This window comes from Epinephelus lanceolatus, chromosome 6 (genome assembly GCF_041903045.1).
Source record: "Epinephelus lanceolatus isolate andai-2023 chromosome 6, ASM4190304v1, whole genome shotgun sequence".
In the NCBI taxonomy this organism is placed as follows: Eukaryota; Metazoa; Chordata; class Actinopteri; order Perciformes; family Serranidae; genus Epinephelus; species Epinephelus lanceolatus.
In genome coordinates this window covers 6,952,737-6,975,916 of record NC_135739.1, presented here as the reverse complement: position 1 = coordinate 6,975,916, position 23,180 = coordinate 6,952,737, and the positions used below count along the sequence as shown (strand labels likewise).

At 40.0% G+C, this 23,180-nt stretch overlaps 2 protein-coding genes across 4 annotated transcripts in view; one reads left to right on the top strand and one right to left on the bottom strand.

Annotated features, from left to right (window-relative positions):
• LOC117254401 (AP-1 complex subunit sigma-2) overlaps nt 1-23,180 on the bottom strand; it is a 52,142-nt gene that overhangs the window by 3,760 nt on the left and 25,202 nt on the right. For 2 of the 3 annotated variants that reach the window (XM_033622702.2, XM_033622703.2), the window contains one exon: nt 17,408-18,383. The exons of the other annotated variant lie outside the window; for it this stretch is intronic. Coding sequence is in view for 1 of the 2 variants with exons in the window: in XM_033622703.2 (XP_033478594.1) it covers nt 18,336-18,383 (48 nt within the window). In the remaining variant the exon portion in view is untranslated. Of the gene's footprint in view, nt 1-17,407; nt 18,384-23,180 lie in introns of those variants that run through there. 3 annotated transcript variants of the gene reach the window in all.
• Nucleotides 998-9,260, top strand: LOC117254508 (synapse-associated protein 1-like). Its single transcript, XM_033622869.2, has 9 exons — nt 998-1,358; nt 3,737-3,855; nt 3,940-4,006; nt 4,101-4,174; nt 4,263-4,402; nt 4,546-4,697; nt 6,334-6,389; nt 6,500-6,644; nt 6,729-9,260. Exons 1-9 carry the CDS (start codon nt 1,151-1,153, stop codon nt 6,863-6,865), a joined length of 1,098 nt encoding a protein of 365 aa, XP_033478760.2. The 5' UTR covers nt 998-1,150; the 3' UTR covers nt 6,866-9,260.

Sequence of the window (23,180 nt, the reverse complement as noted above, 5' to 3'; positions counted from 1 at the left end):
TAAATTAAGCTAATTAAACTAAAATAAAATAAAATAAACTAATTAAACTAAACTAAACTAAAAATAATTAAGCTAAACTAAACCTTTAATGGCCACGTCTGTGTGCACATACAAAAGATTTCATTTGTGTTGCTCTTAGTGTACATACCATAGGAAAAAAAACACCACTACTCATGGGAAAGTACAGGAATGTCAGTTTGGATTTTTTAGATAATATCCATCAGTCGAACATCTGCCTACAAAAAACAGGTTGGGGTATTGCACCAAGCAGGATTACTCTTATAGCCAGGCACACCTGCAAAATAGAATGCAATAAATTCTTGGAACATTTGTTTATAAATACCAATAACCACTACTTGTGGTCAAAGGGGGTTCAGTTACAGTAGAAAAGCAATAGTAAAATAAGAATAAAAAATCATTCCTTTCCTTTTATGGTCCCAAATTGTTTGTAGTAGTTATCTACACACAAAAAAAACAGGAGGAAAAACATAATGTAACTATTTAATTCACTATCCAAACATGAATTTAGTTGAACTACCAACAAGTTACTGCAAATTTAATTAAACTAACGTTACTGCCTGTGAAAGGAAACTGTTCTGGTGTTCAGAGCTCTGTAGCACCCATTGTAACAGGCTGTGTCTAGTGAGTGTGCTGCAGTGTTACTGACCTGCCCGTTTCCTCAATCTGAATGGAGAACAGGCTGTCAACAATAATATTATTTTTGTAGTCCTTACTGTTTGTTGTAGTCCGTTCCTGTGTGGCGTCTGATACAAACTACAGTGATGGACGAGCAGTGTGTTTTCCTTTAATTTAAACGTACAGATATAAACTCACATTAACCCCAAAGCTGAGACTTTAATATTATGACATTACTTTTAAAGTATAACAGATAGCTAACCGCTATTTAGCCACTTAGCTAACTATTAACTTAGCGTACGTTTCCATAACAACCTGTTGGGGTACAGTTGCACTTCAGGGACAAACTTAACCAATTCGCGGAAGTGGTTGAACAGTGAAACGTCAACAGCTTCACCAGCACTCCGAAGTTAGTAGTTTCAAACTGTCAGGAAAGTCGACATATAACACAGTAATCGATCATTAGAGCATGTTAAAGAGCTTATTATAAGTTAATTGACAAACAGTTTAAAGTATGTTTCGGAACTGGGGAGCCTGGCTCGGGATAGAAAACGAAAATGGCCCCGTTAAAGAAGAAGACGACTCTGTTGTTGATGTTAATGAAGACAAGAATCAGGACATAAACAAACCGACTGTTGTGACTGCAGAAAGTGAGCCGATCAATGCTGGAAAAGAAGGTGATGAACAACCTCAGCTTCTCCAGAAAGCTAAAGGCTTCAGTGGTAAGTTTGATAAACTTTATAAAGTAGTGGACTTCATGGTGCTGACATATTCCTACTGTGCAACAACAATAATGTCTCCATGAATTACTTCCTCACACTATTCTTTAAAGTGTTTATAACACATGTATGACATTGTAGCTTAGATTAAGGTCTTCTTTATCACATAAACACAGAATAATGAACAATCAAATACTGTGTTTGACCTTTTCTCAACGACATTTGGTACATGTGCTTTATTTTACAGTTTACCCAGTGCAGAGGAATCAGCTTCTTTTCTAACTTATGTTTCATGATGTTAATTTGTTTGCCATAGTCTTTAAGTTCCACCCTGTCAGTCAGACTATATTATGGAGAAAATTGTTTCCATTGCAAAAATATATATATATACAGTACAGGCCAAAAGTTCGGACACACCTTCTCATTCAATGCGTTTTCTTTATTTTCATGACTATTTACATTGTAGATTCTCACTGAAGGCATCAAAACTATGAATGAACACATGTGGAGTTATGTACTTAACAAAAAAAGGTGAAATAACTGAAAACATGTTTTATATTCTAGTTTCTTCAAAATAGCCACCCTTTGCTCTGATTACTGCTTTGCACACTCTTGGCATTCTCTCCATGAGCTTCAAGAGGTAGTCACCTGAAATGGTTTCCACTTCACAGGTGTGCCTTATCAGGGTTAATTAGTGGAATTTCTTGCTTTATCAATGGGGTTGGGACCATCAGTTGTGTTGTGCAGAAGTCAGGTTAATACACAGCCGACAGCCCTATTGGACAACTGTTAAAATTCATATTATGGCAAGAACCAATCAGCTAACTAAAGAAAAACGAGTGGCCATCATTACTTTAAGAAATGAAGGTCAGTCAGTCCGGAAAATTGCAAAAACTTTAAATGTGTCCCCAAGTGGAGTCGCAAAAACCATCAAGCGCTACAACGAAACTGGCACACATGAGGACCGACCCAGGAAAGGAAGACCAAGAGTCACCTCTGCTTCTGAGGATAAGTTCATCCGAGTCACCAGCCTCAGAAATCGCAAGTTAACAGCAGCTCAGATCAGAGACCAGATGAATGCCACACAGAGTTCTAGCAGCAGACCCATCTCTAGAACAACTGTTAAGAGGAGACTGCGCAAATCAGGCCTTCATGGTCAAATAGCTGCTAGGAAACCACTGCTAAGGAGAGGCAACAAGCAGAAGAGATTTGTTTGGGCCAAGAAACACAAGGAATGGACATTAGACCAGTGGAAATCTGTGCTTTGGTCTGATGAGTCCAAATTTGAGATCTTTGGTTCCAACCGCTGTGTCTTTGTGAGACGCAGAAAAGGTGAACGGATGGATTCCACATGCCTGGTTCCCACTGTGAAGCATGGAGGAGGAGGTGTGATGGTGTGGGGGTGTTTTTCTGGTGACACTGTTGGGGATTTATTCAAAATTGAAGGCACACTGAACCAGCATGGCTACCACAGCATCCTGCAGCGACATGCCATCACATCCGGTTTGCGTTTAGTTGGACGATCATTTATTTTTCAACAGGACAATGACCCCAAACACACCTCCAGGCTGTGTAAGGGCTATTTGACCAAGAAGGAGAGTGATGGAGTGCTGCGGCAGATGACCTGGCCTCCACAGTCACCGGACCTGAACCCAATCGAGATGGTTTGGGGTGAGCTGGACCGCAGAGTGAAGGCAAAGGGGCCAACAAGTGCTAAACACCTCTGGGAACTCCTTCAAGACTGTTGGAAAACCATTTCAGGTGACTACCTCTTGAAGCTCATGGAGAGAATGCCAAGAGTGTGCAAAGCAGTAATCAGAGCAAAGGGTGGCTATTTTGAAGAAACTAGAATATAAAACGTTTTCAGTTATTTCACCTTTTTTTGTTAAGTACATAACTCCACATGTGTTCATTCATAGTTTTGATGCCTTCAGTGAGAATCTACAATGTAAATAGTCATGAAAATAAAGAAAATGCATTGAATGAGAAGGTGTGTCCAAACTTTTGGCCTGTACTGTATATGTATATATATATATATATATAAAAATCTGTTTATGTGTAGAAGATCAGCTAGATAATCTGGATCACTCACAGAGCAAAGGGCAACTGAGACCTATAGACCAATATCAACCAGTCCACTCATAAGGATTATTATTTGAATGCCTGTGATTGGTCAATATGTTTTCCTGACAATTAAACATGTCATTATTCTTATATAATGCAATAAATAAATGAAGAATTATAAGATCGAGATGTTGCAGCGTGACAGGATAGGCCCTATTCTTAGTTGTGATACAGACTTTGCAGAAGGTGTGTCGTCATTTTGCTGTAGCAGTATCCGTCTAACCCCAGTAATGTATGTTTTATTTGTTTTATTGCAGGTTACATTTATAATTTCGCCAGCAGTGCCTCAAAGAAACTGTCCGAGTCCGTCGTCGAAACAGCACAAACCCTGAAGAAAAGTGTGGAGGAGGGAAAGATCAATGGAATTATTGATAAGGTAGATAAACATCAGCTTCCACCTTAATTTTAAGTTTTTCACCTCCTACTTTGTTCTAAAGAATAATGTGTTTTTCCTCCTCAGACCATTCTGGGTGAATTCCAGAAAGAACAGGAAAAATTTGTTCAGGAGAAAAAATCTAAAACATTTAGTAAGTACTGAAACGTGTGTTAATTTACACATTAAGTGTCTATTTGTGATATTTAAGTGTATTACAGTACAGTCACTACAGGCATTGTCTCTAGGTGCTGCTGTGCCACCATGGGTTGGTTATAATGAAGAGGACACCATACAGCAGCAGATTTTGGCTCTCTCAGCTGTGAGTATCACAGAAAAATAGTTCAATTGTGCATCAATATAATTCAGAGTAAAGTGTCACTTCAGTTTATTGCCTCGTTTGTCGACAGGACAAAAGGAATTTTTTGCGAGATCCTCCCGCTGGGGTGCAATTTCACTTTGACTTTGAGCAAATGTATCCAGTCGCCATGGTGATGTTGGAAGAAGACGAGCTCCTTCGGAAGATGCGCTTCCATCTGGTCCCCAAACAGTCAGTGTTGTGACACTTGAATAATACTTTTGAATGCGTTCTCATCATGTACATCCCTGCATAAGAGTGTGCTTTATTAAAAACAAAAATATTATATTCCAGCACAGAGCTGACAGCCTGTTCCTCTTTGTCGTTCTTTTTAGAGTGAAAGAAGAAGTCTTCTGGAAGAATTACTTCTACCGTGTGTCCTTGATAAAACAGTCAGCTCAGCTCACAGCTCTCGCAGCACAACAGGCGGCTGAGAAGAGAGACGGGGAGAAAACTGGCACCGCTCCCGACACTGTTCATCAAAAGGGTATCGTCTACATTGTAGTGTAGCACCTAGTTTTAATCTGAAAGAGAAACCATGGCCATTTACAAAATTCCTACATTTAATTCCTATGGTCTTAGACAATCCAAAAATATTGGTAAACATGAACAACACTCCCCCAAGTCCAAAAAAAAGAGAGCTAAAACTCTTGTTTGTCATGTCATAGTGTGTAAAGTCTGGAGCTGCTCCACAGACAATGAATTGTAAAAGGCGTGACAGATGACACAGAGAGCAGCCAGGAAAATGTTCCGAGTATATGGGAACATTTTCTATTTCAGAGTGAGAACACTAATAGAATAAAAATTATTTGGGTATTAAAAAAGAAAACAAACAATCTGTGGGTCCACAAAATCAGGCCATTGTGCCGCCTCGCCGTTCTGTATAATAGGTATAATTGCAGAATGCGGGGGGGGGGCAGAGTTGTCTCGCCTCTAAGGCAGCAGCAGGGGTAGTAACAGCACCTGAAATGGCGTCTGTCCAAACAGGATAGCCTGCAGGGCGGGATCATTTCTGGCATGGGTGTGATGCTTTGAAGACGTGTTATGTGTGCGACCCATCGCCAGAGATTCAAAAGGTAGCTGATAGCAGTCAGCAGCTAACTCAAAGAAGAAGAGCAGCAGCAGCTATACAGTAAATGTCAGCAAATTAGGAAAACAATGAGGCCCAGGAGCTTCTTAGGGCGAATTCACACCAGGGATAGTCCGGGGGACTCGGTTCGATTGGTTGGGGAATGCAGAAAAATTTCACACTTTCATTTGGTTTGGTTCACTTTTACACTGCACTTTTTAAAGAGGACCAAACCGCCTGGACAATGTCACGCAGTTACAACAGCTGCTCATTTGGGGGCGGTATTGTCCGACGACCACTGACCACTTGCAAGTGAACTGAGACCCCCCAGTTTTCAAGCGCACCAGGGTTCGCTTGTTTGGTCTGCACCAGAGTTCGAATGAGCGTTCACACCACTCCAAACGAACTGAACTATCTGTGGAAGTGGACCAGGGTTCGTTTTCAAGCGGACCAAAAAAAAAAAAAAAATTGAATTTCCCATCGGGGATTAATAAAGTATATAATGATTAAATAGTGCCAGTGTGAATGCGTCCTAAAAAGGGCTAGTGTCTATGGAGCAGCTCCAGACTTTATACTCTATGACATCATCTGGTGTCTGGCTTTAAGAGAGTGTTGCTCATGTTCACCAGTATTAATTCAGCTTCCCTCGGCCATCAAAATAACATACTGGAGTTATTAATTTAGGTGGCGTTCCCCTTTAACGGGGCTTTATGGAAAATACAGAGCATATGCACACGGTTTTCAGCATGTAGGTGGCCAAGCCTGAATCTAGCAGATAACTCTAACGCTAACTCTATGACAGCACTAAAGAAGCTCGGATTAAAAAAACACGCAGAGTTAGAGCGACTTCATTCTCAGGAAACTCCACTGTATCTTTCCATAGCAAACAGTGGTTTGCTGCTATATCAATGTTTTGAATGTTGTATACTGCTCCTGCAGCAGTCAGAAAAATATTATAGATTAGTGTGCAATGTTCTTGTTATTTTTAAAGCATGAATAGGACCTTTTTGTATAATATTCTTAAGAGGTAATGTCAGAACCTTTTCTTTTGCAGATGTAGTTAAACGGAAAACTCCTGCTGTCTGCAGCACCAAACCAAAGTCCAGGGAGGTAGGCTGCCTGTTTTCAAAGAATAAAATAAAACGCCCCCCAAAAAATAAGAGTGTGGACTAAAATGAATGTGGCGAGAGTGTGACCTCTTTTTGTTCCTGCTCTGAAAGGAAGACGAAGAGATCTCCACCAGCCCGCCTGTGTCTGAATTCGTGAGTGATGCTTTTGACTCCTGCAAGATAAATGAGGACGACCTACGCAAAGAGATGGAACAGCTGGTGCTGGACAAGAAGGGACAAAAAAGCACTCATCAGGGTACGTTTTTTGTTGTTGTTGTTGAGCTGGGTTGTCATTTTGTTTATCAGAGTTCAACATGTGACTCAACATTGTGTTTTTCAGAGGAGACTCCTGACTGGGAGAGAGAGCTGCAGGAGGAGCTTCAGGAGTACGACGTGTTGGCTGATAATGAGAACCGTGATGACAACTGGGACAGGGAGATTGAAGAGATGCTAATGGAGGACAGTAAGAACACTTAGACGAGCTCCACCAGCCTTAAGTGTGTGAAGGACACATTTTAAATTCAGAAACAGCTCATGATTACAGATTTAATGCTCCCAGCGGGATGATTCATCGCTGTATCGGTCCTCTAAGAACTCTCAAGATGCAGAAACACCACTGATCGTCTAACAGTTCACTGTACTATTTCTGTGGCCTGAAAGTTTTATGAGTAAATATTTAGTATTGTAAAGAAGAGATACTGTCCCACATCTCAAGTTCATAATGTGATACTGAGGTACACCTCCACAGAGGGCTGAAACTTTGCCTCAGACTTGGCCTCGGGAACTAAAGCGAGACTATGAAACTTTTGCTGACAGTGGCCATTGTTGACTCAAGTGGTAATTACAGGATAATGGTAAATGTAGAGTAGAGAGGAGTCACAATATCAGCATACTGACTCAGCGGTGTCTCTTGCACAGTAATATCTGCCTGAAGTTTGCTTCCAGTAGCTAACATTAGCCTCCATAAGCTAATGGTCAAACTAGATTTGAGTACCAAGCTGTAGCACCAAAACCAGTGAGTTTATTGAAACTGTCCATTTGTTAATTGAATATAAACAGGACCTGTTATGCTCATGTTCACGTTCATACTTGTCTTTTGGGTTTCTACTAAAACGTGTTTACTAGAGGTGGGGGAAAAATCTATATAGCATAGTATCGCGATACTTTTGTGTGGCAATATCATATTGTCACATAGTGCCAAGAATCAATTATTTTATTATATAGATTATTAATATTACAAATACAACTTAAAATGTAGGTATCCTGCTAGAATAACATAATCAGCTGCTGATCATGCTTTGTCACTTCACTACATACATGTTGCTGCTGCAAAAAAATGACTGAAGTGAGATGAACCGACTGAAAATTTTATCCTATAAGAGAAGACAGATGTTGACCAAGTTTTCCTTTGGGGACATAATTCATGGTTGAAAAATTATGATAAATCACAATATATTACAATATAATTTACCCCAATACTCAATATATTGAAACATATTCAAAATCGTCGATCCTCTGGTGATTCCCACCCCTACAGTTTACATGTTTTAATGCTCAAAAAACACTTTATTTTCCTCCTACTGTCTGTGCTTAAACATTTGCTTTGTTGTAGTGCCTGTCTCTTTAAGGCCCCATCCCGAAAAAGCCCAGTCTGCTCTGATTGGTCAGTGTTAACAGGTCTTCCGCAGCCTTAACAAGTAGATATAGCTGCCACCATGAGTCCACAATGAGCTCCCTTCAGTCCCAAAGTGGAAGCCCTCAAGAAAATGCTAAATTAGCTTTTAGCTAGCAATGAAGTGCTAGGTTAAAAGAGAGGCTGTTAAGGTTAGGGTGAGAGTAATCTTGACATCTTGTTACTTATAGGGTGAATCACGTCATGAATATATAGCAAATGTATAAAGTGGATTATTGCTCTGTTTGGCCTCATATTTATTCACTACAACGTTGTGTTGTAGCACAATTCAAATAACCTCAGCGTGTCTGCATCGTCATTGCAGCCGGGGAGAAATTGTAACAGAGTTTAGCTAAACTTTCTATTATGAAAAATCAAAAATAAAAGCTTCTAAATACAATCGGAAATGTTCCAGCACGAATATGGTCTGCAATCGGGGAGAAATTAACAACATGTGATGTAAACGCTTGCAGTCGGGTGCGTTGAGTATTCAGAACAGTCTGAACCTGAGGTCTTTGCTTACAGGGCTAATTTTACATACATTTACCTCATTCTTTGAACTTATGCCATGTTTATTACGTACACCTGGCACTGTGACATTATATATATATCATAAAATACAGCAAAGCATAACACATCCCCTTTAACTGTTAGTTTTGGTAGAAGAAGAATGAGCTGTCAAAAGCTACATAGTCTCGCTTTAAAGATGCATTTTTGCATATTTAATCTATTAAAATATGATATTTCACTTCCAGAGGAAGTTCATGTTACCAGTATATTTTCTATCCTATGACTGAGCCACCTCTTTTTTTTGTAAATGGAAATGATGCTATAATGTTTGCTAATAAGCAACAGCCTATTTGAAACAACTTTTTGAAGCCTGTTGAAAGTACATTATGGTGTAAAATGTAAAACACAGTGTGCGTCATACCTGTGTATTTTTTCTAAATAATAACATGTATGACTGAACATATATATTTGTATGTGATCAGATGCATTGTCTCCACATGCTCTCATGTACTGTAGAGGCTGATATAATGCAGACTGAGGAGACGTCAGCTCACACAAGCTTTCTGTTTACACCAGAATTCATTCAGGAAAATAAACCAAAACCCACAGTGTGTTTAATGTCTATATTTACTGTGTATGCAGACCTCAGTGTAGTGTTACATTTTCATTAAAACTTCATTTATTACTGTCTGAAACGTGTTGACTTTTTCTTACGCTAGTACATGTGAGCTTATTAAGTTGTTTTTTTAATACAACGCTGCATCTGACATATATAAAACTGTAACGTAGCTCACTAGGTGTCTCACCTGGCAGCTGCAACTCCGCTGCTATTTCCTTCCATGTTTCGTCCTCCTTGACGCGATCATGGTCAGAGCCGGAGGACACATCAGACAGACAATGCCTCTGCTGCCATAACTCCACAAGGTTTTCTTCTTTGCTGGAATCCCACACATTTCTTTAACGCATTTTGCCTCCATGACGAGCTGCTATCCGTCTGTCTGTTTGTTTGGGTTTAGCGCCAGTGCGTCACTTCATGCTGCATTTCTATTGGTTGGTGAGAAGATATAGGTCATATTGACAGTCACACTGAGAAATTGTCATCCCATATTTATGACACTGTCAGAATTTTATCCCAAGCTGCCTTTGATCGCGAGACTGTGACAACAGCCATCCTTGAACCTCCCTCACTGTGCGACGTATAGGACCACTGTTTTACAGCCACCACCAAAGATTTCACGCTGGTCATCTTTCGTCCGGGACAGCCCAGAGTCGCACAGTGTTAGCCAGGCTTTAGATATCATGTTCACAGGAATGAGACAGATGCAAGGTCACAGTGACCTTGACCTTTGACCACCAAAATTTAATGAGCTCATCTGTAGCAATGTAGGCTCTTAACTGTGGCTCGTTCAAAGAAGTCCATACTGCAGTCCAAAGATGCGTTTATGGTGGTTTATTTAACAAACAACTGGGATTACTAAAGCAAAGTGAGATGAAATATTACGTGATTATGATTACGGTCATCAGAAAATAACGGAGCCAAAAACTCTCCCTCTAATGTGAATCCACACCCACACTTGTGTCAATTCCTACTGGAAATGAAAGTGATCAAAAGAACGTGTAGCCTCAACAAATAATACGACTTGAATACACATTCTGGCTCCGACATCATCATTGAATCCAAGTGGATGTTTGTGCCATATGGTGTTCTTGGGATGTCCTGTTTACAAAAATGAGACAGACGCAAGGTTACGATGAGCCTGACCTTTGACCACTGGGCACCAAAATCTAATCAGTTCAGCGATGAGTCTAAGCGGACAATTGTGCCAAATTTGAAGAAATTCCCTGAAGGTGTTCATGAGATACTGCATTCATAAGAATGGGAGAGACGGACGGACTGACGAACAACCCAAAAACATAATGCCTCCGTCCTCGCTGGTGCAGAAGCATAAAAAAATGTCAGTGAGTGACCAGGAAATATGAAGCATAATCATATCAAACCAGAGGGAATCTTTTTGAAAGCCTTTCTCTGATACACACTGAGCTGACTTTTACACATCTGAGTAAATGTCTGAGACACATTCACTTTTTCATCACTAAAACAGTCATCGAGTGACGAGTGGAGAATGAATGAAAGGAAACAAGCGGTCTGTGACGGCACAGCTGGAGTATTGTATCTTTATTGCTGAACTTGACAGGAAAACATGACCTTCCTCCTCTTTTATCCACCTCCAACACCACAACAGCAAACTACACAATGTATCCTCTGCACGTAAACACAAGTCCAGTAATGAAATACACTCGTGCTGTAACTACTGTACTCACCAACACACAGGTTCAGTCAATCACAGGTCTGAGAAACACAATAAATTAGACATGAAAATGCTTTTTTAAAGTTATATAAAAGTGATAATAGGAAGATATTTCAGCGTGTCTGTTATACATACAGAAGTTGCAAAATGCACAACAAAAAAATAGTGAGTAGTTCAGAAAAAAACATTTTAAGTTTTGGTTTAAGCAACAATACCACCTTTTTAAAAATGTACATGCTGAACAACATGAACATTAAATACAGAAAGATTGCCGTTTTATATGATGTTTGTACAGTTCTGTGTCCAAGGCATTTTATGTGTCTGTGTTTTTTCTGTGTGGCTGGAAACTATTTTTAGTTTTGGCTCATAAAAAAACGCTATGATTTATGACACTATTGCTATAATATGCATGGTCACTTAAGCTCTTTTTCTCAGAGTCACAGTAGTAAATAGGTAGTTTACATGCTGTACAGTATGTCACATTTGGCCAAAGCTTCTTTGTTTTTTATATTAAATCTCTACCGATGTGGGGTAGACAGTGAAACGGCTGTGTTGTCATAAAGCCAAACACTTCCAACTTTAAATCGTCACACTGATCAGAGGTCTGTATGATTAACACACTCTTGTTATTAAATATAAACACTGTTTAATACGGAGGAGACAAAGAGGGAAACTGTGATTTATAGTTTGCTCCCAGTTCATCCATCTCTAAATAAATTCTTTCATCTGCTGTATTTTTACACAAAATCACACCTACTCCATAATGTATTTCTGTGATGCACATAATGTGTAAAGTTAAAGCTGCATTCATCAATATTACATCAGATGAACACGCTATGTGAAAGGGGTGGTTTGGAGTGAGGAACCTGCAGACCTGCAGACCTGCACTCTTTGGCCCAATTCCTTTTCATATTTTTTACCCCTACCCCTCGTTTTCAAGTGCCGCAGTGCCCCTCAAACAGTTACCAGAGGTGCAGAACATAATTTTGTCAAGTAGGACATGCTCCTGGATCAACATCCCACATCGCATTCCTGGACCAACCTATCCCAGCCCTCTGACATCATCAGTGTGCTGCTCCTGTGTGCTAGTTTTACAAATTAAAGTTAGTGCAATTAAACTAAATCCTTAGTAACATTAAACAAAAAACATTTATGCAGCTGCAGGGTTAGCGAGTCAGGGAGTGATCACACCGAGATGAAACCCCAGAAAACGCAACGCCAGTAAAACCATTGTTTTCCTATGATACGGCGCGTCTGACCGACGTTCAAACGTCTTTTTAGACGGCCGTTTTTACTGCATCTTTTAGACGCGCGTTTTTGTAGACACGTTTTTAGACACGCGTAGACGCTGGAAAGTTAAAATATTTTCAACTTTTTGAGCATCAGACGCCAGTAGCTAGCATGCATTGAATAAGCGCTTCCAGTGTTTCAAGCGTCTTTGAAGCGTCCGTGTCTCTAGTGTCTCATTTCTGTGTGATCGCCCCCTTAGCTTGCTAAGAATTTTAAGTGTTTTATCTGGTTTATATTGTCACCTGCTATACCATTCATCTGCTGGTATTTCTTGTCTATTTGCACAATTGTTTTGTGATGTATTGTGGGAAGTGCCTTGTGCCTTTGTTTGTAATGTAACTTAATGTTGGAGTAGCCAAAGACAATTTTCCAGTAAAGTGGACAATAAAGTTAATCTAATCTAATCTAATCTAACTAGGTTGGCTACCTGCAAAGGACACATTTGCCGTCCTTTTTATGAGCCAATTCAAAACAATTTTCTTGCAAGATTGCAGACTTGTGTTGATCCAGGACCATGATCGACATGTTGACCCTGGATAATTTGTTTGTGGAACCAGAACCATCATCATCATCATCATCATCTTTATCCTGTATCATTTGTTTAGGTTGATCCAGGACCATCACTGTCACGCTGACCCTGGATAATGTGTTCATGCTGCTCTCAAACATCATTGCCATGTTGATTCTGAATAGAATCGCTGATGTTGTTTCAGGACCATCACTGCTATGTTGATGTCGACATAAACAAATGATCCAGGATCAGCGTAATGATGATGATGGTCCTGGATAAATCTAACCAAATCTATCCCAGTCAACATGGAAAAAAGGAGGGAAAATATGTTAATTTATCCTAACTCTCTGTTACTGAACAATATTCCAGCCTACTAGCAAGCTTAGTTGTTAGCATAGCCAACATACTTAGCAAGCTAACTTGCTAATATTCTGGTCTATCAGCAAGCTTACTTGTTAGCATAGCCTATCTAGTTAGCAAGCTAACTCGCTAACCCCGCAGCTTCTTAAATGTTTTTTGTTCAATGTTGCTGAGGATTTTGTTCAACTGTACTAACTTCAATTTTTAAAACTAGCTTAGCTCTGAAGAAGCACAAAGGAATTTTGGAAGAACCACAAGAGCAGCACACTGATGATGTCAGAGGGCTGAGATTGGTTGATGCAATGTTGGTCCTAAAACGCATTTGGGCTGTTGATCCAGGAGCATGTCCTACTTGGCAAAATCACATCGTGCTACACGGGGTAGTGGAACAACCCTCCAGACCCTGATACATCATTGTTATGCTTGTGTTTACGTAAATAGACACAACAAGTGTTGGCGGCCTCACCACTGCAGTAGACATGCCGTCTTCTTTGGTGGTGACCTCAGTTTCGCTGTCAATTACACTATCAATTGATCAAACAAGTCATTACCAGGCCATTAGCTGTGCTCTGCAGGCTAACGTTAGCAACCTGTGCTCCTACCCTGCCAGTCTGCACTGATATTAGCGGAGCAATAACAACTACAGTAACTTCGCTGCTGGACATTTGCTAAATTTCAAGCGTCATATGGGATCAAAGGGGAAGAATGTGACATGGAAATATGTCAAAATGTGGGACTGTCATGCACAAATCAGCAATAACAATATAAGTTAGCTAGCTGGCTAGGTAGCTACCGAGACATTGGCATACTAGCAATTTCTTTAGTTATTCTTGTTATAAAGAAAAGGAATATAATACACTGACACAACATTAAACTAATATGATTGTTATCGCAATTTTAAGTCTTTTTTGACGACAAAAATACAGTTGTCGGTTTTCTTTTGATGCTCAAAGGCTACAGCCATCAAGTGTGCCTCTGAAAAACCTCAGTTTGGATGGCCTAACACTTCACCCTATCTCTTTCATCCCAGCAAGAATCAGTACTTCCTCCCCCTAGATGTGAACCTACCAAACGTAGGGGTAAGAGCAAAGTGGTAGCCAGAGCAAAGGATGTATTGGGATGGGCTTTTGTTTTGGTTTAACACCCATACACTTTGGCCCAGTCCACATGTACACAGGTATTTTTTTGAAAACAGGGTTTTCCTCCATTGTTCCTGTCCACATAAGCACTGTTTCAACAAAAACTCCATCCAAATAAAAAAGGCAAAAGCAGAATTGAAGCCAAACCAATATTTTGAAAAAGTTTTTACCAGTAGGGTCTGTGTCCTCAGTGTCAGATTATGTAGCAGTGACCTTCGTAGCGCATTCTGACGCCTCTGTTCCTCAATAAAGTGGAAGGGTAACTGTACATTTATATATAAACATAAAAAAGTCCTGTTAGCGATGATAGAGTCAGCGCTTTTTTGGTCAAGTCCACCATCGCATGAAATGGCTGTATAAAAACTTCATCTAGACATTTTTTTTCTACAACTACACATAATATCTGTACACTTCCAAACTTGCATTTCTCCATTACAGTTGTGACACGTTTAAGAAACCAGAAACCTTCTCAAGTCTAGAGATTAGCTGTGAAGTCAGGCAGCAGGTGGCTGCTGAGCGGCTAACGAGCAGAGCTAACTGCTAACAGCTACTGCTGCAACTAACAAACTCTACAAATTCATTCAGCAGCTCCACCATCCACAGTCAGACACACACGGCTGATTATTCACTGCTGAATTACAGCTCAGAATTCACACCAATGGCTGACGCTGCTCTGATGTGAGTGTGTTTGTTGGCTAGAGAAACATCCTGGTGCCGACTATTTACTGGAGTTATCAGCCTGTTGCTCAGGTGGCATTTCAGGTTACTTACAAGCACAACCGTTCTTGGCTTTCAGTGTCCGATAGTCCACCACAAACATTTTTGTTACGCCTCGTCTCATCAATGGAAAATGAAGCATAGATTTCGTCTTAGTTTTTATCATCAAGAATACTTTTAGCTCGTCATCGTCTCATTTTCGACATGGAAAAAAGTTCATTGCTGAAAAAATGTTTGTCATACTTTTCATCAACCAAATTAACACTGGTGTGCACTTTAAAGAAAAAAATATATAGAAAGCTACATTTAAAAAAATACCCGTGTACGTGTGGACTAAACCAGCAACACGCTCCTAGTGGGATGATAATGTTGCATCATGTCTGATGGATTTGTCAGTAATTGTTTGATACGTTATCCACAACTTTATAAGGCGATACATTTCCAGGACTGAGTGTCTCTCAGCCTGTTTGGACCAAGACCTCTTAATGCACCTTTAAGTGAAAACATCCTGCATCTTAAATTTAGCCTTAAGAACACTGATTAGACACTTTACAACAGCAATTGTTGTTGCATCTTTGTTTACGTAAAATTATTCAACACACAAAAAAACCCTAAAAGAAAAGTACAGTAGTAAACATGAATAAAAAGAACAGTTGATTTAGTTCCTGCACACAATACATTCATAAATAAACTCAGTGTATTTACCTGCTACATTGTATTGGCATGCAAATGCAATTAAATAAAGGATTCTTTCATTTAAAAATAAGTGGCTTACAACATTAAAGGGTAAGTTTGGATATTTTTTTAACCTGGACTCTATGTCCCCGTGTTTTTGTGTCTAATTGAATAATGGGAACAATGTTTTTTGAAATGTTTTCAAATTGAGAGCGCTACAGCCGACAGCAGCAAAACAGGCTGCAATGTAACCACTCGAGGCATGTCTGTGCATCTTCTAAAAGTGCCTGTTTTTGCCACTGACAGGCCCAAATTATTATTCTGTCTGACAGCTTACAGAGAGCATTCCTACAGAGACAGACATTTTCGTTAAAGAGTAAGATCCTTTTTGTTTAAACAGAAACAGCCCCAAAATTGCATTGCCAATGCCACCAGACTCCATCTAGAGATATTTTGCAAAAAGAAGGTCGTGTGGATTAAGACTTTTTGACAGAGGGAGAAAGTATCAGTGTTTAGAAATATCTGTCAGATAATATAATAAGATAAGATAATATAATTAGATAATATCAGACAAATAAAGGAGGAAAAACAGTGAGTGCTGGGCGGCGCAGTGAGTGACAACAACCCCGCCCACATTAAAGTGATAGTTCAGGTTTTTGGACATGAAGTTGTGTGAAACGCTGACCATCTGTAGCTCTGATGTGACGGTGTCACTACTCTTAACGAGCCTCCTGCTCTGAGAAATGGCCCGTGGCTTACCGGAGAAAAAGTAGTTCTGAAGATGTACGGGGGACACATAACCAAAAGGTTTTAAGCTACAAAAAAAGTATGCATGTGTTTTGTTAGACTATTTCAATAATTTTAAAACATCCCCGCATTACGTCAGACCTTGCTATCAATCGGGACTATTTTCTGGCCAGTATCACTCCGCCGTGCAGGCCCGCAAGACAACACGCCAACAGAAATCAATCAGACAGTTCATCACCACGCCGTGCAGGTGCGCAGGATAGCAATGGCTAACGAAAACTTCATCGGCTGTTTCCAACAGAGAACCAGTAGGCTATTATTAGTGAGGAAAAGATGTACTAGCCCTATATATACCTACTACTACAGCGCAAACACCGGCTCACGACACACCCTCGTCAGCTGCTGTAGGTAAACAGAGGAATACCAAAATGGTACTTGTGATTTCTCCAGCTGTGGGAATAAAAACATCGCCGGCTCCTAATTCCATCGGTTTCCTGTTACAGATGTAACCCGTAGGCAACTTTGGCTAACCCACCACCAGAACAAAGCAGAGACTGGTCGTAATCACATATGAATTCACATTTCTATGTGATTGATTACTCATGTCATGGATTTAGCAGTTAGCCTAATATAATAAAGTAAATGCTGACGGTAAAACGAGGCGCGTATAATGTACTCTCCACAACACAACAGGCTATTAGTTCAATCAAACATTTTGTTTTACAGACAATCAGTTACAGACATCGTTATATAGACTGGTATTAGGTAATATATATCTCTTTGGGCACAGCAGTGCGGAAATTGCGTTTTCTCTGTCCGTCGGGATCTGTGGGCAGCTGAAGTGAGCCTGACATACGTGCAGTTGCTTGACCCTCGCCGGCTTGGTAGCGAGGTTCATCCCAATTGACACAAGCCAAAGTTGCCTACGGGTTACATCTGTAACAGGAAACCGATGGAATTGGGAGCCGGTGATGTTTTTATTCCCACAGCTGTTTGCACCATTTTACCTTACCTGCACCTTTTGGTTATGTGTCCCCCGTACATCTTCAGAACTACTTTTTCTCCAGTAAGCTACGGGCCATTTCTCAGAGCAGGAGGCTCATTGACAGTAGTGACGCGTTTCACACAACTTCATGTCCAAAAACTTGAACTATCACTTTAAGAGTACAGTTTGCGGTGTAAACACTGGGTCACTAGTGGTGCAGCCTATTTTGCAGCTCCCAGCTGCAGCGCTCTCACTCTATACTGAACCTATTTTAAAAATTGTTGTTCCCATTAGACACTTAAACACAAAAACATGGGAAAAGGATCTAGGTTGAAGATTATCAAACTCACCCTTTAAGTGGGACTCTGTATTAATGGCCTGTGAACTCAGAATACTCTCCATATTTATATGACATACAGCATTTTCTGTCTTTAAACCAGTTCGTCATTTCACATCAGACTGCAGCGGTGCATTACAGTGTAAGTACAGTGGGTATATCTCAAATGCCAAATATGCTGTGCTTGAAACACGGTCAAGTTCATGATAATCACAACGCAGATAAAACATAACTCTTTGGTTCTGTTAATGTAATACTTTTGACTTCCCTTTACATTATATATCCTATTCTATAAATCTGACACACATTTAAAACTCAGCAGTGGATCTGAAATACTTAAATATACTGCACAGAATACAGCGATCACATCAGCTTTGGTCAAATCAAATTCAAGCAGTTCACTCAGTACAGCATCTTGGTTTGGACTAAAAACCTTAACTATGCTGCATTTTCCCTTTGAAACAGTTAATGTCATCACACAGGAAAAATAAATAACTCAGTAGGAAATGCCCAAACAGTGCTACATTGTCTCAGAAAAAAAGTAGAAAACAAAGGCAGAGTGTGAGTGTGTGTGTGTGTGTGTGTGTGTGTGTGTGTGTGTGTACTGAAAGGTGAATTGGAGTTGTTATCGGCTACATACAGCAGCTGGCAGATGAAGCATGTGTGTGGCAAGTGGATGACGATGAGGACCATGTTTATGTCAGTCCAATTTCCTCCAGCACGCTGCGCGGGGTCTCTGCTTCCTGTGGAGGGACAGAGAGGAACCACAGCTCCAGTGAAGTGCTCAGTGAGCGACACCCCACACACCGATTACAGCAGACTTCAACAACAATGACAGCGTTACTCAAATGTGCACACATGCACACACACACAAACACCCACACAGTGAGGACATGTTCTATCTGGTAAAATGTCAACACTGTCTCAACAGCAGTAGCTGTGGGGAATATTTCACTGACATGGTAACCAGTCTGATGTTGGCTCTGTGCAAACAGTCTAAAATTTTACACATATTCTGAATTATTATTTGGGATTTTAATGCTGTAATTAGTTATTAAAGATGCATGAATCATTCTTTATATTAACACTGAATCTATATTGAAACAAACAAATATGTAAGGTGACATGGTTGGCTCATACGAAAGAACCCATGACGCTGTTCACCCGCCAAATTCTACATTTATATTATGGGATTTGATGCTACAATTCACTGTTTAAAGGGTAATGTCAGTATATTTCAACCTAGACCCTATTTTCCCATGATTTTGTGTCTAAGCGTCTACGAGAAACAACAGTTTTTGAAATTGATCCAGTATTGAGTGAGAGCACTGCAGCCGACACAGGCTGCAATGCAACCAATAGGGGCAATTGTGCACCTACAATTTAAGGCTACCAAAAATGCTTGTTTTTACTACTGACATGTTCAGATTATTATTATATGTGTCTGACAAAACTGACCCTTTGCCAAGTCCCGCCCCGGACGCAGACTGGCCAATAATAGTGTAGCATCAGGCCGGCTCAGACCAGGGTCCGACAACAACACAGCTGTGCTCCATTGACTCTAATGCAGTCGTTTCAGATTTCAGTGTTGTGGATTTGGAGCTAAATGTTGTGCCTGGGGCACATCGTGTATTAATGATACTCGTTACCTGGAGAGGTTGGAAAAAGATATACGTTTCTTCCCTGTTCCAAAACCAAAATCAAACCCTGGAAAGTGTAGGGTTAGCTAGCTAGCTACTGAAGATACAGCCTACTGAATGTATACACATGCTGCTTTTGCTTTTTAATGGTCATAACAGTGAAACAAAGACCGACCCTGCTGTACAGTAACCAGTGAAGGGAACCAGCTATGTGTCATCGCAGCGTGTGCAGATGAACGTTGTTTGACTTCCCCCAGAGATCACTGCCCGTCCAGCAGCGCAGGTCCAGGTGCTGGCAGCAGGGGGTGAAGCTAAACACTGTTCATGCACACACTGTGATGCCACACAGCTGGTTCAATATCAGCAAAGTTTCCCTTTATATTCATTGTCTTGTGTGGCGATCAACAGTGATGTGGTGGTTCACTTTTACACTGTGATCTGTAGCCTATAGTTCGGCTTTAGCTTCTAACTATCTTTGTCTTTTTAACCTGTTGTTGCTGCTGAGTCAGTTTGACATCCTGGATATATCCTTCAAACACAGACTGAAGACCCCTCTGTCTGCTTCTCTCTGGAATCACTCTTTAATTTCTCCAAAAATATCATAATATTTCGTCAGGGAGTGCAGTTAGTTACAGTGTGGGCTCCACTCTGACAGTGTTGTCTCCATCAGTCAGTTAGACACAAAAACATGGGAAAATAGAGTCCAGGCTGAAAAATACCAAAGTAACCCTTTTATTTTAAGCTGTAGTAATCAACTTTTTGTTATACTGACATTGAATCGATTACATATTAAGTGAAAAGGGAGGCTTGTAGTGAGGAACCAATTACAGTCTTAACTTCAATTTTTAATGTTTGGGAATTAATGCTATTAGTTTTAGTTTGTTTGTTTTTTAAATGTTTCAACCTGTTCATTATTTACATCCACCTCTGCTAGCTTGCAGTCTTCTTCTTGCTCGTCTAACAGGTGTACCGCTGTTTTACTGTGTGTTACTGTCGCCTAATGTATTTGCCACTCACATGCTCATGCATGACAAAAAAAACACAGCAGTGACCCGCCAAAAGAGGTGGGACCAAGTCATTGTTTTTAAGTCACAGGTAAGTCTTAAGTCTTTCAAATCAAGCCCCAAGTTAAGTCTGGAGAAGAGTCTCGAGTCGAATCAGGCAAGTCCCAATTCCTAAACTTCAAGTTTCAGGTCCTAAACGAGTCACAATGTGCTCTTTCACAAATGTGATGCCACTATCAAATTTACAAAAATCATGAATGTGATTTAATGTTGCATTTCATTTTCAAGACAAGTTATTCTAAAAGTTACTTAGCTGCTAAGCTAATGTTAACTAAACATCAACTTGCTAACTATGTTAATATTTGCTTCAAATGACATCTTTGTCTGTACTTTTCCACTCACACATTTTGCATACTGCAATTTGTTTTTTGATGCACAGTTTTGTACGTAACATTATTTGTGTCAGGAAATTAGAGGAACTAGAATTTACAAGCGGTACACTTTTAAATAGCACACTTTATATTACTTTTTTTTTTTTTAAATCTTTGAGCTTCAAGTCATATGCACAAGAAAAACTCAGCAGTTTACAATGTATAATGAAATTAATAATTGCCAGTCTCCCTTCACACAAAACAATGCTAAAATTAGATTTAAGGTAGATTTTACGAAAAATTAATAAATAAATATATAAGCAGAAACAAAGAACTAAGTTAAAAACCTGAGTTTAAAAGTAAAGTGCACCATGCCTCATGGAAATTTTGCAGCAAGTGGCAAAGTATTTTCAGGTCAAAAGTCTCAAGTCCAAGTGAAGTCATGAGTCACTGCTGTTAACGTCCAAGTCACCTCAAATTTGTAATCATATGTGTGACTTAAGTCTGACTCAAGTCTAAGTCATGTGACTCGAGTCTACACCTCTGCCCACCAACGTTGCTCCATGGCGCTACTGGTGGTCAAAAACTCCACAAGGTTCCTTTAAAGCTGCATTAATCAACATTTTATATGTTAAATTTAAATCAAATTGACACGTGAATGAACGAGCTCTTTAGTTCAGTTCACCTTCCAAATTTAACACTTATATTTGGGATTTTGAGACAGCAATTAGTGTGAATTCTTCTACAAGTAGATCCTTGTCAAAGTAGGAGAGGCTCAGGTGCAAATAACATTAATGGTGGTTCCAACCCATTTAGTCCCAGTAAGCCATGTCAGTGAGGGAGCATGCACAGTACCAGGACCATGGAACTGGGTTAGCTAAATGGAACGCAGCCACCATTAATATTATGAAGAGACATGTCTGCTGTGAAAGGCGTGTGTCTACGCTAATGTGCCAGAAATCATAAATGACAACAGACAGTGTTCAGGGAAACTGGCAGCTTGTGGCAGAAAGAAAAAGAAGCACTTACTTTGGCATCCTGAAACAACGTTCAGCACAAAGTAAAGAGAGGAGTTGCATCAGAGCAGTAAGACAGAAACATTGCTTTATGGTGAGAGGAGAAAAATAACCGAAGTCTACACAGTGACTTCTGAAGTGTCATTTAATTTTCAGTGCAAAATGTTCAGCCCAGACCTTGAAACAAAAACTATGCATTATTCACCAATTATAGACTCCCTCACTCTTGGGGTCGATTTAGGCGGAGTGATGACTCCCTCGTCACCTATTATGTGGGCTAAACATCTTCATCTGCAAAGCAAATGGAGCCTGACACCATTCAGCGGTGAGGTCATCGGGTTTGTTTACAACACAGAAGCAAACAGTGGCAGTATAAACTAAATTACTAAATGTCAGCCTGAACTTCAAATGTGTCACATCTGGGGAAAAACCATAAACACATCAGTTATGTTAAAGAAAGACACCAGTGTGCTTTACTGACAATGAATCATAAACAATTTATTTATCTATTATATACAGTGAGAAAATATCATCATCATCATCATCACAGTAAATTTATCAGGACGGTCTCTATCTTAGTCGGACACACAGATATAAAACAAGTGCTGAGTCAGTGTGCGTTTCAGAAAGATGGAGAATTTCTAAGGCTGATTATTTCAAGTGTGTTTAAATGTCTACTATCAAAATAACATAAAAGCCACACCAGCCTGTAGTTAATCAGTGCAAAATATTTCTTTAGCATGATTAAAGCTCGGGTAGGAAGTCTAATTTTGGTTTATATGGACAACAATCCTATAATAAACTGAAAGAAAACTGACTTCTGCACCTCCTCTTGGCTCTGTTTTAAGGCTTATGAAAATCTAGCCCGTGACAGGAGACTTTGACCAATCACAGGTCATTCAGACAGAGAGGGGACGTTCCTACTGGCTGTTCTATAAGTGCAGACATGAGTGCATGTCCCTTCAGTGACAGCCTGATTCAGTGGCGGAGAATCCTGCAGATTAGGTTGCTATTCCAGCATTGGCAACGACTGCCTGCGCTGCAAAGGGACCCAGAAAAGGAAGACAGACTTTTCAAACAGAGTCTAAAAGAGAGTCTGACAATAAACAAAATCAAACGTGTGCCAGTATTGGCAAAGTGTTTCAGAGATGGAGAGAAAATGTTGCTAATAGTTTAGCCTTCTCCTAACCAGAGCCAAAAGCCCCATTTCCTTCGCAAATTTTTCTGTTTCCACTGTGAAAAGTTGTGGATGGTACCAATAGAACCGTTCCTTACCGTTCCCATGTTTGGTCCCCTCTGTTGGGGTACTTAGCACACAGATCTGGTACTAAAAGGTGGAGCTGTGAACACTGCAGTCCGTTGACTGGTCAATAGCGAATCCATCACCTTAAATTTCATTTAGACAACTTTAGCCATTACTTTAGTTTTTATTGTCTCTCTTGGATGAGATACAATTTTAGTAATGAGTGGATCTTCAAGCATTTAAAAATAGATGTTAATTACGACCAC

Excerpts from the sequence above, each read along its gene's own strand:
- LOC117254508 (XM_033622869.2), top strand. The coding sequence starts at position 1,151 with ATGTTTCGGAACTGGGGAGCCTGGCTCGGGATAGAAAACGAAAATGGC. Across the intron at positions 3,856-3,939 it reads TCAATGGAATTATTGATAAG|ACCATTCTGGGTGAATTCCA; the intron begins GTAGATAAACAT and ends TTTCCTCCTCAG. Across the intron at positions 4,403-4,545 it reads TTCCATCTGGTCCCCAAACA|AGTGAAAGAAGAAGTCTTCT; the intron begins GTCAGTGTTGTG and ends CGTTCTTTTTAG.